Raw genomic sequence first — 14472 nt, forward strand, 5'->3', positions numbered from 1 at the left:
CGTGAACTTTAGCTGATGAACTCGTGAACTTTAGCTGATGGACGAAGAAGAACGAAGAATTCAGCTTGGGTTTGTGAGGAGCAGTCTGAATCAGTCGTCCTCCTCTGTTGTGGAAAACGTGGACTCATTTCTGACATCAATCGATTATTAAGATTCCAGTGTGAGCACATTCATCACTGTGAGTTGATCCAGTGTTTCCTGTGCTGCTGAATGAGATCCTCACTCAGTAATTAACACTGATGCCTCCCCTCAGAGGAGCAGCAGCAGGAGGAGGAGGAGGAGGTGCGTTATCTGTCGTTGGGTCGCTCTTTGTCCTCCTGTATCAGCACCGGGGGAGTGGAGGAGTCGTTGCTCACAGAAGAGTTAAAAAGGTTTTGTGGAAATGAGGGAATTATCTTTGTGTCCGCGGGGAGACGAGAGGCTGAGAAGAAATAATCTGCTCAGCGAGATGTCACCTCAGGAAACGCCGCTGTTTGACCTTCACACTCAGCGGCGTTCATGGCCGACGGCACTGCTGTTTCAGACCGCCGGCAGCTGATCCAGAGTCAGCCGACGCAGACAGATACTAAAACATCCAGTCCTGAAACTTCATCTGAGTTCCAGACCAGTAAAAAAAAAAAGCACAATATAAGGGAAAGAAGGGAGTAAAAAACATGAAAGAAACCAACAGAAGCAGGTCAAAACTGACCTGTGACCTGGAGAAGCCACGGTCGTCTTTACTTTTACTTCCATCATCGTGTCCGACAAACAGAAACACACGTTTCGTTTTCACTCTCTGGTTCCACTGTGTTCACCAACAAATGAAGCTCAGCAACAGCACTTCCTGTAGGTTTTCCACATTAAAAGCCTGCTGGTACAGAACTGAGTGAAGGTGAACCTGAAACCTCTAAACTCTGTTTAGAAGATGTTTGATCTGAACCAGCTGAGTCCAGGTTGGGTCCTCCTCCTCCTCCTCCTCCTCCTCCTCCTCCTCCTCCTCCTCCTCAGATCGGGCTGACTCTGGACTGAGTGTTTTGTGTTTGTTCGTTTGTTTGAAGGGAACATGACAAAAACCCCGAGCTCTTCTTCTCCACTCTGATCAAACTGAAGGAGCGAGGACTCCACTTTCACCTGTCGGTGCTCGGAGAGACTTTCACTGATCCTCCAGGTAAAGACACATGCACTCACACACACACTCACACACACACACAGTCATGTTTACATCATCTTTGGGAACATTACACAGACTTACATTCATTTCCTGGAGACTTACCCAAACCGTCACCGCTACTTAACCTAACCTTAACCTTAACATAACTTACCCCGAGCTTAACATAAGCTTAGCCTAATCTTAACCTTAACCCCAGTCTTTACCCTTAAATTTAATGATGCCTATTACATGGAACTTGAGTTTTGTCTCTATCAAAAGGCGAGTCCCCACAGTGTGAGTAATACATGGACACACACACACAAATTTACATAACGACGTCAAAACACAACAAGGCACAATTTCAGGTTTCAAATAACAGTATCAGTATCAGTCGCAGTAGTACTAGCAGTATCAGCAGTATCGGCCTGGTCCACGGCGCCGCCAATGCAGAGCAGATGGTCTGACTGGACACACTCGGTCTCAAGGAGTCAAATCAAAGATCATGAAATGAAAAAGAAGAGCCAAGAATCAGAGATGTTGTTTCTTTATGACAGTTGAGAGTACGCAGTAGTCCTGTGTACATGTGTGTAGTAGCAGTACTGCAGACTGCTCTGTCACTGAAGTTCTTCCGTCTGAGTTTTCTTCATCACATTAGTTTGATGAAGAAGTCGTCTGACTTTTCTTTCACCTTTAAAACTCTTCCTGTTTCCGTGTTTTACTGCAGGCTGGAGGTAAACCATCATTTTCTGTGTTATGAGATTATCTGAAGGTCAAAGGTCAGCGCTGCCTTCAGGCCTGAGGACACTTTTTAATTGATAAAACACACTGTGTATCATCAGCTGATGATGCTATAATGACTGTGTGTGTGTTTTAACTTAATGAACACACTCTGAGATATTGAGACGTAAAGTTTTACTGCTGCATAAACACACTGACCATAAATTCAGCTTCATATTTAGTGATTAGCTTTATGAGTGCTGGGAAGGCAATCACATTAGGACAATTTTAATCGACTTTGATTTTGTTAATAGGGTCAGAGTATTGATTATTTTCACCCCTCACCTGTTTTTCTTTCTGCTCGTGTCATAAATGTCCAGATTCATTACCGTCAGGCTTTTTTAAAAATGTGTTTTTAGCTCATTTCCTTTATTTCTTTCTTCCTCGTCTCTCTGAGTTGATGCTGGAAAGGTAACGGCAAGATACATTTTTAAATGGACAGTAAGACATGAAGAACTGAGCTCAGTTCACAGATGGACTTTTACTCTTTGACTCATCTTTGTCTTTCATTTTCTTTATGATTGCTGTCAGCTCATATTGTGTTTCAGATTTTAAAAGGACGTCTTGATGTCTCGTGTGTCCTGTGACGCTCCTCCAGGCTGCGTCCTGAGTCCTTTTTCTTTTGTAAAATAAAGTGATTTATTGTAAAAATGATGAGAAAATGTTACAATGTAATATGAAAAATATTGTGAAAAGGGTCTAAAACAGACCATCGGCATAAATCTTCTTCTGCTGTTATTCTGCAGAGGTCTTTCTGGAGGCCAGACATCTTTTGGACTGTCACATCCTGAACTGGGGTTTCCTGTCCAGTAAAGACGATTATCTAGAGGTGTTGTGTCAGGCCGATGTGGTCGTCTCCACCGCCAAGCACGAGTTCTTTGGAGTTGCCATGTGAGTTCAGTTCACCTGGATGTATTTCATGATGTCCATCAAAGACGCGACGGTGCGTGAACATCGCGTTTTCAAACAAAATGCTGGTCATTAGCTGTTAGTGTGCTAACTCTATTGTGCCTTCAAAGAGGTTGTACTGATGGTCTTCAATCCAAAAACGAGCTTCACATCTGCGTGCAGGTATACAGCGTTGAAATTTAACTACGAGGCCAAAGGGCAAGAATGGCCCAGGAAATCTCAAAATGTCCGTAAAAACTCTGATCAGGAGCTAACATTAGCAGGAAGTGTTAGTTGACTAACATTAGCAACAAGTGTTAGTTAACTAACGTTCGCAGCAAACAATAGTTAACTAATGTTAGCAGCAAATGTTAGACAACTAATGTTAGCAGCAAACGTTAGTTAATTAATGTTAGCAGCAAACGTTAGTTAATTAATGTTAGCAGCAAACGTTAGTTAACTAATGTTAGCAGCAAATGTTAGTTAATCAATCTTAGCAGCAAACATTAGTAATGTTAGCAGCAAGCGTTAGTTAACTAATGTTAGCAGCAAACGTTATTTAATTAATGTTAGCAGCAAACGTTAGTTAACTAATGTTAGCAGCAAATGTTAGTTAATCAATGTTAGCAGCAGGCGTTAGTTAACTAACGTTTGCAGCAAACGTTAATTAATGTTAGCTAATGTTTGCTTCTAACGTTACAATCTACAAACTCACCACTAGAGGCCACTGAATCCTCCATGCTAGACCTTCAGTGTGTCACTGTTCTACCAAACATTTGTGTCTAAAATGTAAGACAGAGATTCAGTTTCCTGTGATACTGATCGACTCGTCTTTCCAGTTCGAGGTTTAAAACTCAGATTTACTGTCATCGTACAAAACAGGACTTCTCGATGAGATGCAGCTGGCGCTCCCTCCATGCAGAAATATTGAAATATTGAGAATTAGAGTAACTCAAAGGATATCACAGCAGCTCTGCTCTCGTGTTGATGAGTCTGTCGTAAGTCGTACATGCTTCTGTTTTTATAACCAACGAAGAGCAAACATAACGAAAGTGTAAAGTGACGCTGCAGAGCGCTGCTGTGCAGTGTGCTCAGAGCGGGGGATGGGTTGAACCACAAACTGACAATGTTGGAAACTGAACACTGACCACTCGACTTCTATTCTGTCCAGTTTCCTCTCAAAACGCACAAAAAGCCTCATTGACATGTCGAATTAAAGAATTTCAGCTTAGTTCACCTTTTTAATCTCACCTGTTCTTTCAAACAGAGTGGTGCCTCACTCTGTCTTGATTCAGGTTCTCATCAGATCAAGGTCTCCTTTAAAGGGGCCCGACAGAGACCTGCAGGTGTGGACTCGGTGAGGACCAGCAGCCCCTCAGTGTGTTTGTATGTGAAGCTCAGACTTCAGTCAGACTTCAGTCACCTGAACTCTGCAGCCGAATCTCTGATCACACTTTCAGTCAGGTGGATCTGAGCTGCAGGCTGAACAACAACAACCAATCAGATGCTCCGTTCTCTGAAGCACAACCAATCAGTCAGCTCAGTGATGGTGTCAGCCTGCAGTCCCGATCGTCTGATCTTCACCTGATTCATGTTGGAGGTCTGTTTGTAGGCCACTGAGATATTTTTTTTACATCTGAGTTCCACAGTTCAGCTTTCACACCAGAGTCCTGTGACAACTTCAGTAAATACACAAAATCAACCGGATTCGAAAAGAAGATAGAAATAAGATAGTAAGTGACTAAACGAAGGTCAAGTGGCAGTAGAAATGAAATGTAGGCACTGAGTGAAGGTAACATGTAAACTTAGCTTTGTAATGCTGTAATGTAGCATGCTAGCTGACTGTGAGTTCTCTGGTTCTTGTGTTTAAAGATGACGTTAATAATAATGTTGAGCTTATTTTCACAATTATACTTTGATTTTAGGGGTCTGCTTGAATACTTTTACATGCTTTAATGTTCAGAAACCCTTTGCTTCTCATGCTGTTCACTGCTGCAGGACTTCTGTTCACATTTAGCTCCTGTCTCTTTAAGGCCCAGCCTCCTCTGATTGGTCAGCTCCCACAGGCCTGAACAGGCACCTGCTTGCTCTGTCCATGTTTTTGCTGACAGGAAATCACGATAACGGAGATCAGCTGCATTTATGCTGTAAATATCACCACAACAACTGCCTCTAAACCAAAAGCTTCACCAGCTTCATGGTCAGAACAAGCTAGCTGCTGGGGGCTGATCAGAGGTACACGTCGCTGTCACACAAATGACAGACGTCCTCAACAGACGGCCTGTCTGCTGGACTTCCACTAGCCTAAATGATTAGCTGCATCAAAGCTTCTATTCGTTGTTTAGAGATCAGTGTAGGCAGATCTAGGGTCAATGGAGGCCTTGAGCTCAGGCCTCAAGTCTTTCAGTGAGTTTGGGGTCACTTGTCAATCAATAAATATCCCAATATAAATAAGCAGATATGATTCAGTACTGCTGCAGCAGCACACTTGTGTGGAAAGTGTCGGCTGTGTGAGAGCCGGCAGCTCTGGGTGTCTTTACATCAGGACAACTGTGTTTCATGTGGTATCACACTAACTGACAGTTAGCACAGGAGCACGTTAGCATGCTATGCTAGCAGCAGTTTGGCAGCAGAACCAATGATGATAGAATTTGGTCATCAGTGTTTTGGTTAGTTTCTCAGTGGATTTGTTTAATTAAAGTTTAAGAAGGTGATTGGAGTTGATTAGCAGTTTGGGCATTAGCGTTAGCGTTAGCGGCTGACATGGTGACGGTTCTGGGATGTAAATGAATAAAAGCCTGAGTATTATTTGTGTAATGAGAGTCGACGGCTCGCTTGCTGCCTGCGTGATAATGAATCAGGAGCTAATTATGGCATAGAGGAGAAGTGTCGGCCCCGAGGGGGCGGGGGGGTTGATGTTTGTGTTTGTCTTTGATCCAAAACCAGGAGGGACCAGGACCCTCGGCCCCCCCACAGTGCTATGTTCATACTCAGCCCTGTGCTGCTCACACAGTCTGTTTCTGAAGGTCTCCGTGTAGAAATATGGACTTTAAAAGGGTCAATATTAGCATGGAGCTCCCTTCAGGTGGAGAACATGGCCGAATGTTCTTCTTCTACATCTTCAGTTAAGACAAAGTGGTTTAGATCCTCTCAGTCTAAATCCTGAAGCTTCATTTCACACAACACACACATTTTCATAGACCGTATATACAGAGTTAAGACTTTAAACTGTGACTGTATTAAAACAAACCCCAAACAAACCTCATTTATGTGACTGCTTTCATCCCTGAGAATAACATGCTAAACACACGGTCACATGGTCGCGTGCGTGCGTGCGTGCGTGCGTGCGTGCGTGCGTGCGTGCGTGCGTGCGTGCGTGCCTGGTCGCACGTGGACCCCGTCTGTGCACACATCGAGTCGTCTGAGCTGCGTTCGCAGGTGCGTCATGAGTTCACCTGTTCTGGACTGAAGTTCAGTCAGCATCAAGTCAATCAGTCCAGGAAGTCCGAGACGAACGGCACGTTGTTCAAAACAGACACAACGTAAACAATCCGATGCACACCAAACGCAAAGGTGTGTGAAACAACTAATATGACACATTTCTTTGTGTCAGGTCATCAAAATAAAACCACCAGCCCAGGTCATCAAAATAAAAGCACCAGCTCAAGTCATCAAAATAAAAGCACCAGCTCAGGTCATCAAAATACAATAAAAGCACCAGTTCCAGTCATTGAAGAATAAAAGCACCAGTCCAGGTTATCAAAATAAAAGCACCAGTTTCCTCTTCAGTGATGTACAGTGTGCTGTCTGAGGTCAGAGCAGAAACAATAGAATGGCCCTCAGCTGAGTGTTGTTGGTGTCAGCTCAGAGTTTCATCCTCATTATGACTGAATATTGTTTAATCTGATTAATTATGATCATCAGTGTGAGCAGACGCCTGCTCGTGTCCTGCGGTGACGATGAAGTCATTCAGTCCAGTGAAAGATCAGATAATTACATCTGAGATAAAAAGTCTGATAACATTTACTCACTGAACTTAACCGAACTGACCTCAATAATCCAGACCAGAGACACACAGGAGCTGGACCTTCAGACCTTCAGACCCTCAGACTAGAACTCAGCTCACTTCATTTTCTAAAGCAGTTTTTATTCATCACATTTTGGATGAAATAAGTTAGTCAGATCTGCTGTTTCAATATGAATCCTTCAGCATGAAGGGATGTGAGACTGAAACCTTTCAAGGATTCATCGGTAATCTAAAAGTATTTTAAATATGTGGCAGCTGGGTTCACATCAGTTCAGCATTACCAAATCTCTACATCTGGTCGTTTTTAAGACCCCTTTTTTTTTTATAAGTTTTAGCCACTTTTACAGAGATGTTAGCTGATGTACATTGTCTTCTGAATACAGAAGTGAATAATTGAATGAATGAGTGAAACCTGATCCTGGTCCAGGAGGATCCTCCTCTGAGTAAAATGGTGAAATTGTCCCTCAGTTGTGGGGCTGCAGGACGATTATCCTCTTTGGCGTGTCTTTGGTGTTAAAATATAAAATCACCACAAAGAGAGTCCATGGCTGTGTGAGCAGCTCTGTGAGGCAAACCTCAGCATGCTAACATGTTCACCATCTTAGCTTAGTCTGCTAGCATGCTTACATTAGTGGACTAGCAGTAAACACAACATCATCAGTTCTGAAGGTATTTGGCCTGAAACCAAAGTGTTGGACACATGAACATGTCGACCTGATGGTGGCGCTAAATGAAACATCAGAGGATGAAGTTATTACAGTTCACCTTGAGGGGAGCACATTTGATCATCCAACAGTTGTTTCAGTCTGAACAAAGTGGAGACTGTGAGACCAACATCGTCATCCATAGAGCAGTGCAGCTAGCATGACGCAACATGTTGAAGGTCATCGTCCATCAGAAATACTACTTTAGCCTCCAGAACATTAGCCGCCAAGCCAAACATTAGCACATTAACATGTTAATGTTCATGTCTTAGCATGATGGTTGATTTAGCATGTTAACATGCTAACATTAGCTTGTTAGCATATTAGCAATGTAAAATTAAACTATAATGCAATGCTAAACTGCTAAAAGTGAATGTGGAACAATTTTACAGAAGTTAGCTCAACTTAGCCCTGCTCATAAAAACACATTTCAACATTGCAAACAACAAAATAAATTGGCTCTATATGAAAAAAACATAAAATTACACAACAATACTCAGAATGATTAACAATTTACAAAACTGGGACAAAATAATCTGAGTTTTAGATGTTTTGTTGTCTTTGGACAGAGCCTGGCTTCCTAGTGTTTACGCTAATGCTGCTAGCTTCACATTTAGCAGACTGACATGAGAGTGACATCAATCTGAACATATAATTCTCTGTCTGATGTGTTTTAATGCTGTTTTCCAGGTTAGAAGCAGTTCACTGTGGCTGTTATCCTTTGTGTCCAAAGGCTTTAGTGTATCCTGAAATATTCCCTGGTAATATACTCTCTTGTATATACTGTTTTGTTTCTAATCTGCATTGCACTTCTTATATTAATCTTTACTAATCTTTACTGATGCTGCTGTATTCTGAAATTTCCCCTCGCGGGACAAATAAAGGAATATTGATTGATTGATTGATTGAATAAAAACATTTTTAAGTGAATGAACAATGAAAGTCTGTCAGTGTTCAATGTGGAGCTGTAGCTTCTTCTCATCTGCTCTCTCATGCAGCAGAGTACCTGTACTCCACACCTGAGCAACTCTGCAAACGACTGCAGACACTCTGCAGGAGGCCGGACGTGGCTCGCAAACACGTCGTCAAGGTAATCAACTGAAATTCACACATCAAAACCAGAATGGTCCAAATCTGAGCAGCAGACAGAGACAGATCCTGGGTCCTACTTTACCCATAATTCACCTGGCCTAGAGTCTTTCATTGGAGCCTCCCTGCTCAGTAAAAGGTTTTGACCAGTAAGCTTTGAGCTAGCTTTTAGCTCCAGTTAGCTTAGTGTTAGCTTCTAAATTAATTAAAATGTAAGGGTACCCTTTCCATTGAGTTCGATTAGTTAACGTCTAATTCCAGTAAACTTTGAGTTAGCTTCCAGGTCCAGTTAGCTTTTAGCTCCAGTTAGCTTAGTGTTAGTTTCTAGTCGTGGTTTTGAGTTGTACTCAGGTGGATTCTCATTTTGTGATGTAGCAAGGCTAACGGTTTCCCTCTGGTTCCAGTCTGTGTGTTAAACAAAGCATACTTTGAAGCTAACTCTAAGCTCACCGGACCTCGTAGCTATCTCTGTTTTGAAGTCAACAAAGGTAACTGGACTTTGAAGCTAACTGGACCTGGAAGCTAACTCAAAGTAGCTGCTACTACTAAGTTTGGAAGGGGAGGGTGAGGTGAGGGGTGTTCAGCTGGTTGCAGTCTGAAATGTCACCAATAGGTGCCACTGAATCCTTCATGCTGGACCTTTAAGCTAGGTCAGAACACATGAAGAAATATACAAAGACGGAGGAGAGTAAGACGTCTCTGTGATGTTCCTCTTCTGTTACTCAGGTCGACACCTCCTCGTTCTCCTGGACCTCTCTTAAGGAGCGTTTTGAGAGCCTGCTGGCAGCACAGCGCCCCTGAACGCACCGCGTAGACTTCAGTCCATTAGCGTCTGCTGGTTTGTTGGAGCGTCTGCCAGGCCGTCGTCATGCCTGACTCGACGCCACATCCCACAGAAAGCGGCAGTGACTTCCAGCCCGTCTCAGGCACCTCCGAGCCCCAAATCAAAGGCAGGCCGGTCGGCTGGAGACGCAGAGTCTGGACCTGTAAACGTCCCCGTCCTCTCAGGCTGGAGGAGAACTTTCTTTTATGTGTGTGGTTTGGGTGGAGGAGGGGGGTTAACGTGTAAAAGCTTTCATGTTTCCACAGGCGGTGCCACCTCATATATCCGGCTGGATCCATTTTTATCCTTTGTGCTGTTGAGTTTCTGTTGTTCACCACAGCGACTGAGCGGCAGCCAAGCTGTGGTCTGTGTATGCGGCTCCACCTGAGCTGCCAGGTCCAGGACTGTGAAGAAACCAGAATAAAGTGGATCTGCAGACGCTTCGTAACCACTGAGGCGACACCAGGCAGCGTTAGCAATGTGTAACACAGTGATGAAGGCTTTATTTTATCCAGACCAGAGAAAAAGATGTGCCAGCTTCAATAAACAAGGACTTTATGAGACTTGACTTTGATTCAGACCTGATAACCAACGCTTGTCTCAGAGAAACGGTCAGTGAAATCAAGACTGTGTGTGGAGGCTCGCTCCTGCCAGGACTCCAGTAACTGGTGATTAACGTGATAATATGAGATAATCAGACAGGAAGTTGGGCGGGACTTCCTGTTTCTGCAGCAGCTTCCTCCTGAAGAGAGGCCGTTTGTTGTGTCGTTTTGGTCGTTTTCTTTGTGTTTCAGTGAGCAGCTCACAGCTTCAGGCTGCAGCCTTCACACGCAGCAACAAACCGCTGTGGAAATCTGACCTGAGGCCTGTCACACAAACGTCTCTCTGCAGTGTCTGCAGGACAGAACTGATCCCGAGCGACAGCAGCTTCACATGCAACAGCAGCACTGAGCTACTGAGCGCGCTCACACACCTCCACCCGCCGCTTCAGCCGAGGCCAGCGACCACCGGCCCCCACGCCTCCAGCCGTCTTCATGATACACGCAGTAAACACACACACCATAAACACACAAAGTAAACAGAGTAAACACAAACAGTAAACACAGTGAGCACAGCAAGCGTGTATGAGCAGCGCAGTGAGAAGCTTTAATGCGTCGTGTTTTATGGACTGCAGTTAAATCTTTATTAGCGTCTTGTTGTTCTGGAGGTTTATGATGTCATCAGGTTGTGACCTGAGCTCCAGGATGATGTCAAAAATAAAAATGAGTTGTTGCTGCTGTTCTGACTCGAAATCTGCTCACAAAAAACAACAAAATGTGGTGTTTCAATTCACTGATTCATCAATAGCTGTTGTGATCATTGTTCAACAGATTTTTCCAGCAGAAACACAAAAGTTCAGTGAGCACAACTTAATTCATTTATTACAACTTTATTAAATTATTAGAACTACATTAAATCATTAAAACGTTATTACATTATTAGAACTTTATTCCTTTATTATGACTTTATTAAGTTTATTTGAAGGAAACAGGAAAAAATAAAAGATGAGAAATTCGCATAATGCTGTTTTTATTTCTGGTGGATCGAACTCTGGAGAAATATGGTGAACGAGACATTTCTGTGTGTGCGTGCGCGTGCGTGCGTGCGTGCGTGCGTGCGTGTGCTTTAGTTAAAGACTCATGAGGTTAAATCTCGCTGTACAATGTCGGTTTCTAAACCAGCCTCAGAAAAGAGAAATGCAGTTTGCTTTGAGGCTTTTCTGGAAACTGTTGCATATCAACAAAGAGCAGCGACATTAATTTCACGCTTGAGGAGCGAAGCTGGTCTCATCCTGTCGGCTCCGCAGAGCTCTGATTGGAGCTCAAACACCTCCGGCGTCGAACTCTGAACCTGAAGCGGTGAAGAAATGTGTTTGTGTTAAAGTGTGGATTGATTGATAATGATGGATTTTATTATCGTGTGTTTCAATATCCAGCTTGACATGCATCAGTTAAAAGGGAACAAATGTTACATGATGAGGATGCTAAGCTAACATCACCAACACGTACAGTCTCTGGTAAACCTTAAACAGCTATCCCGAACGCCTTAGCTATGTGCCGCCCTAGCTAACGTTTGATCCTTGATAGCTTAGCGCTGCTAATGCTGAAACAGGTTTGAACCCTGCTACGTGGTTTTGGTTCTGTGCTACGTTAGCCCTGCTGTGTTAGCTTCAGGGCTCTCAAGTCTCACGCACTGAGCTTGACAGTCACGCTTTTCGGCCTTTTCTCACGCACCTGAGCCACACATTGTGTTTCTCACACTGAAAAAAAAAAAAAAATGATAGTAGAAATTTCTCCGGTGCGCTGCTATCACTATGGAACCGGGAGGAATCAAGCACGTCTCCCATGGAGTTCTGAGTCGAGCCTGCCACTGACCTGTCAATCAAAAAAAAAAAAAAGGAAAGGGGTGGGCTACACAATAGTCTTTCAGAAGCGCTATTGTATCTGGGTAAGATAACGCAGCAGTTGCAGGGCTCTCAAGTCACACGCTCACACCTTGTCTTTCTCACGTTGAGAAATTACCAGGATACCGCCCACCAAGTTGCTTCGCTATTTTTTATAACAGTGGTACAGGTAGAGGAATTAGTGATGTGTCTGTCTCGAACGAAACGGCTCTTAGAGCCGGCTCTTTAGAGTAAACCAGTATGTTTCTTTGACCATGTTTGTTATGTAGCTTTGTGTAGCTCAACCCTGCTGACGAAACGTTAGCTTTGTGCCCTGCTGTAATGCATGTGTTCTGCTAGCTTAACCCTGCTAACCTAACGTTAGCTTTGTGCCCTGCTGTAATGCATGTGTTCTGCTAGCTTAACCCTGCTAACCTAACGTTAGCTTTGTGCCCTGCTGTAATACATGTGTTCTGCTAGCTTAACCCTGCTAACGTAACTTTAGCTTTGTGCCCTGCTGTAATGCTTGTGTTCTGCTAGCTTAACTCTGCTAACGTAACTTTAGCTTTGTGTCAGATCGCTGGTGCCTTTTTCTCTGTTGCCCAGTTGAATGACGTTTGTGAACTCGCAGACTGCGACAGGAATGCAGCCGTGGACTCACGCTGGCCCCCCCGCGGTGAACTGCTTTGTCACACCTGCCCCCAGCCTTTGATAAATTACTGTCTGTGCTCCCCTGGATGAGGAAACACGGCTGTGCTTAAAGTGTTTAAATAAATGTCTGCATCTGAAGTGGGAATTTAATTTGGCCTGTTTTGTACAGCGAGCAGCGGAAATAAAAGGAAATCTGCATCAAAGCGCCTCGACTGTCAGCCGCTATCTCGGGATTTACTTAAAAATTCAGCACTTGAAAGATCCATTTTTAAAGGAAGGCCAGCCTCAGTTTCCATGTAGCTTCAGAAGAAGACGCCCCTCCCTGGAGACATTAGAGCATTAAAGGTACTGTAATTAGCTGAGCGAGCTGCCGGCTCCACATTAGCTTTTTACCGCTGCCATATGTTCGCTGCTGCTCGCCGGTGCGTCCACGAAGGGACCGAAGCAGCCAGAGGGAAAGACGGGGCTGTCCTCATGTAACTGCACAGTCATATGCTATCAATATGCTGCTGGTTTTAATGGGCCCTCCGGTTAGACGTGGCACGCCTCAGCTCGTCCTTTTCATTGGATTTTCTCCTCTAAGTGAGGCTGCCGGCAACCGTCCATCACCGCGACGCTCCTCCAGCGCTGCACACAGTCAGCGCTCCACAGTTATTATATGAAATAGCTGCTGTGAGAGGTTTGGCTGCAGGACACAGAGCAGAAACGGCGAGCTCGTCGTCCAAACTGAGCGAGTGGATGGCAGTGGAACCAGAGCCTGAACCAACTTTATTAACACGTGCTGCAGACGCCACGTTCAGGAAACAGTGCACTTTATGAGCTGGAGCGTAACATCACCTTCACGCTTTCTGTCACCTCAAACGTCAAACTGTGCTCTCAGAGCCTCGGTGGCCTCGCTGATCTGGTTTTGGGAGTTTTCCAGGAGGGATGTCTCAAAGCTGATCCCCTCCCCCCGTTTCTTTTCCTCTGGTGAGATTTAGTGAAACACTCGACCACAAAAGCCTGTTAAAGCCTGTCACTTTCCCATCGTTCCCAGTCCCGCTGCCAAGCCAGAGACATCTGATTTAGGGAATAATAAAATCCAGAGAAACGGTTTTCCCATAATTACAGACTCTGTTATCTCGGCACGAGAGCCGAGAGAAGAAAAGAAGAGATTCCTCAGCGAGCGTCGGCCTCTCGATGGAAGCAGACAGAATATCAAAGAGTTTGTGGCTGATTTGAAGCTGATGTTTGAACACTTTGTTTCACTGCAACTGAACGCTGACTCAGCAGCTCTCTGACAGAAAGCTTCACGCTGCTGTTCACCTCCAGCATCACTGATGTACTGCAGTACTACACAGCTTCCCTCTGATCATGTACTGCAGTACTACACAGCTTCCCTCTGATAATGTACTGCTGTACTACACAGCTTCCCTCTGATAATGTACTGCAGTACTACACAGCTTCCCTCTGACGATCATGTACTGCAGTACTACACAGCTGCTGTTAGCTGTACTCTGCAGTGAGATGTACTTTGTCCTCGCCATGTCTCTTTCTCCTGAACATTTGGTTTGATGATGTCGACACGCTGCTCGTCTGCGACAGGCCGGATCTGGGCCTGGTTTTTCGTCAGAATCTGCTCTCGCGTGCTGCCCTGCTCGAAGGCAGCAGCAGAGACAGTTTAACCAGCTTGTTGGATTCTGGATTCTTGTGTTTCCAGCTGTGTTCGTCAGCTGGAGGACATTTGTGCCGTTCGTGTTGTGATTTTAGTTCTCCGTTCATGAACCTAAAGCTCTGCAAGTTATATCTGTGTACTTAGTATATATGTATACATAAATGAGACAACTTGACTTTTGGAAGATCTTAATTCCTCCACATTACAAAATAAACAAATAAAATAATGTTGTCTGCCGTGTTGTTGAATTGTTCACTTGGTTCAGTTTGGCCCACGTCCTCCTGGAGGACTTCAATGTCCTGGAAAAA

General features: G+C 44.3%; 1 protein-coding gene across 3 annotated transcripts in view; it reads left to right on the plus strand.

Annotated features, from left to right (window-relative positions):
• The window catches only part of gtdc1 (glycosyltransferase-like domain containing 1), a 37641-nt gene extending 25787 nt beyond the window's left edge, over positions 1-11854 (plus strand). Inside the window, exons 7-11 of one of the 3 annotated variants that reach the window (XM_076746846.1) lie at positions 1038-1147; positions 2653-2797; positions 8216-8286; positions 8524-8615; positions 9341-11854. In XM_076746846.1, the coding sequence (XP_076602961.1) occupies positions 1038-1147; positions 2653-2797; positions 8216-8286; positions 8524-8615; positions 9341-9415 (493 nt within the window). In that variant the 3' untranslated portion in view covers positions 9416-11854. The remainder of the gene's footprint in view (positions 1-1037; positions 1148-2652; positions 2798-8215; positions 8287-8523; positions 8616-9340) is intronic. The other 2 variants (XM_076746847.1, XR_013077954.1) reach the window with 2 other exon arrangements.
• The last annotated feature ends 2618 nt before the right edge of the window (positions 11855-14472 follow it).

This window comes from Chaetodon auriga, chromosome 13 (assembly GCF_051107435.1).
Source record: "Chaetodon auriga isolate fChaAug3 chromosome 13, fChaAug3.hap1, whole genome shotgun sequence".
In the NCBI taxonomy this organism is placed as follows: Eukaryota; Metazoa; Chordata; class Actinopteri; order Chaetodontiformes; family Chaetodontidae; genus Chaetodon; species Chaetodon auriga.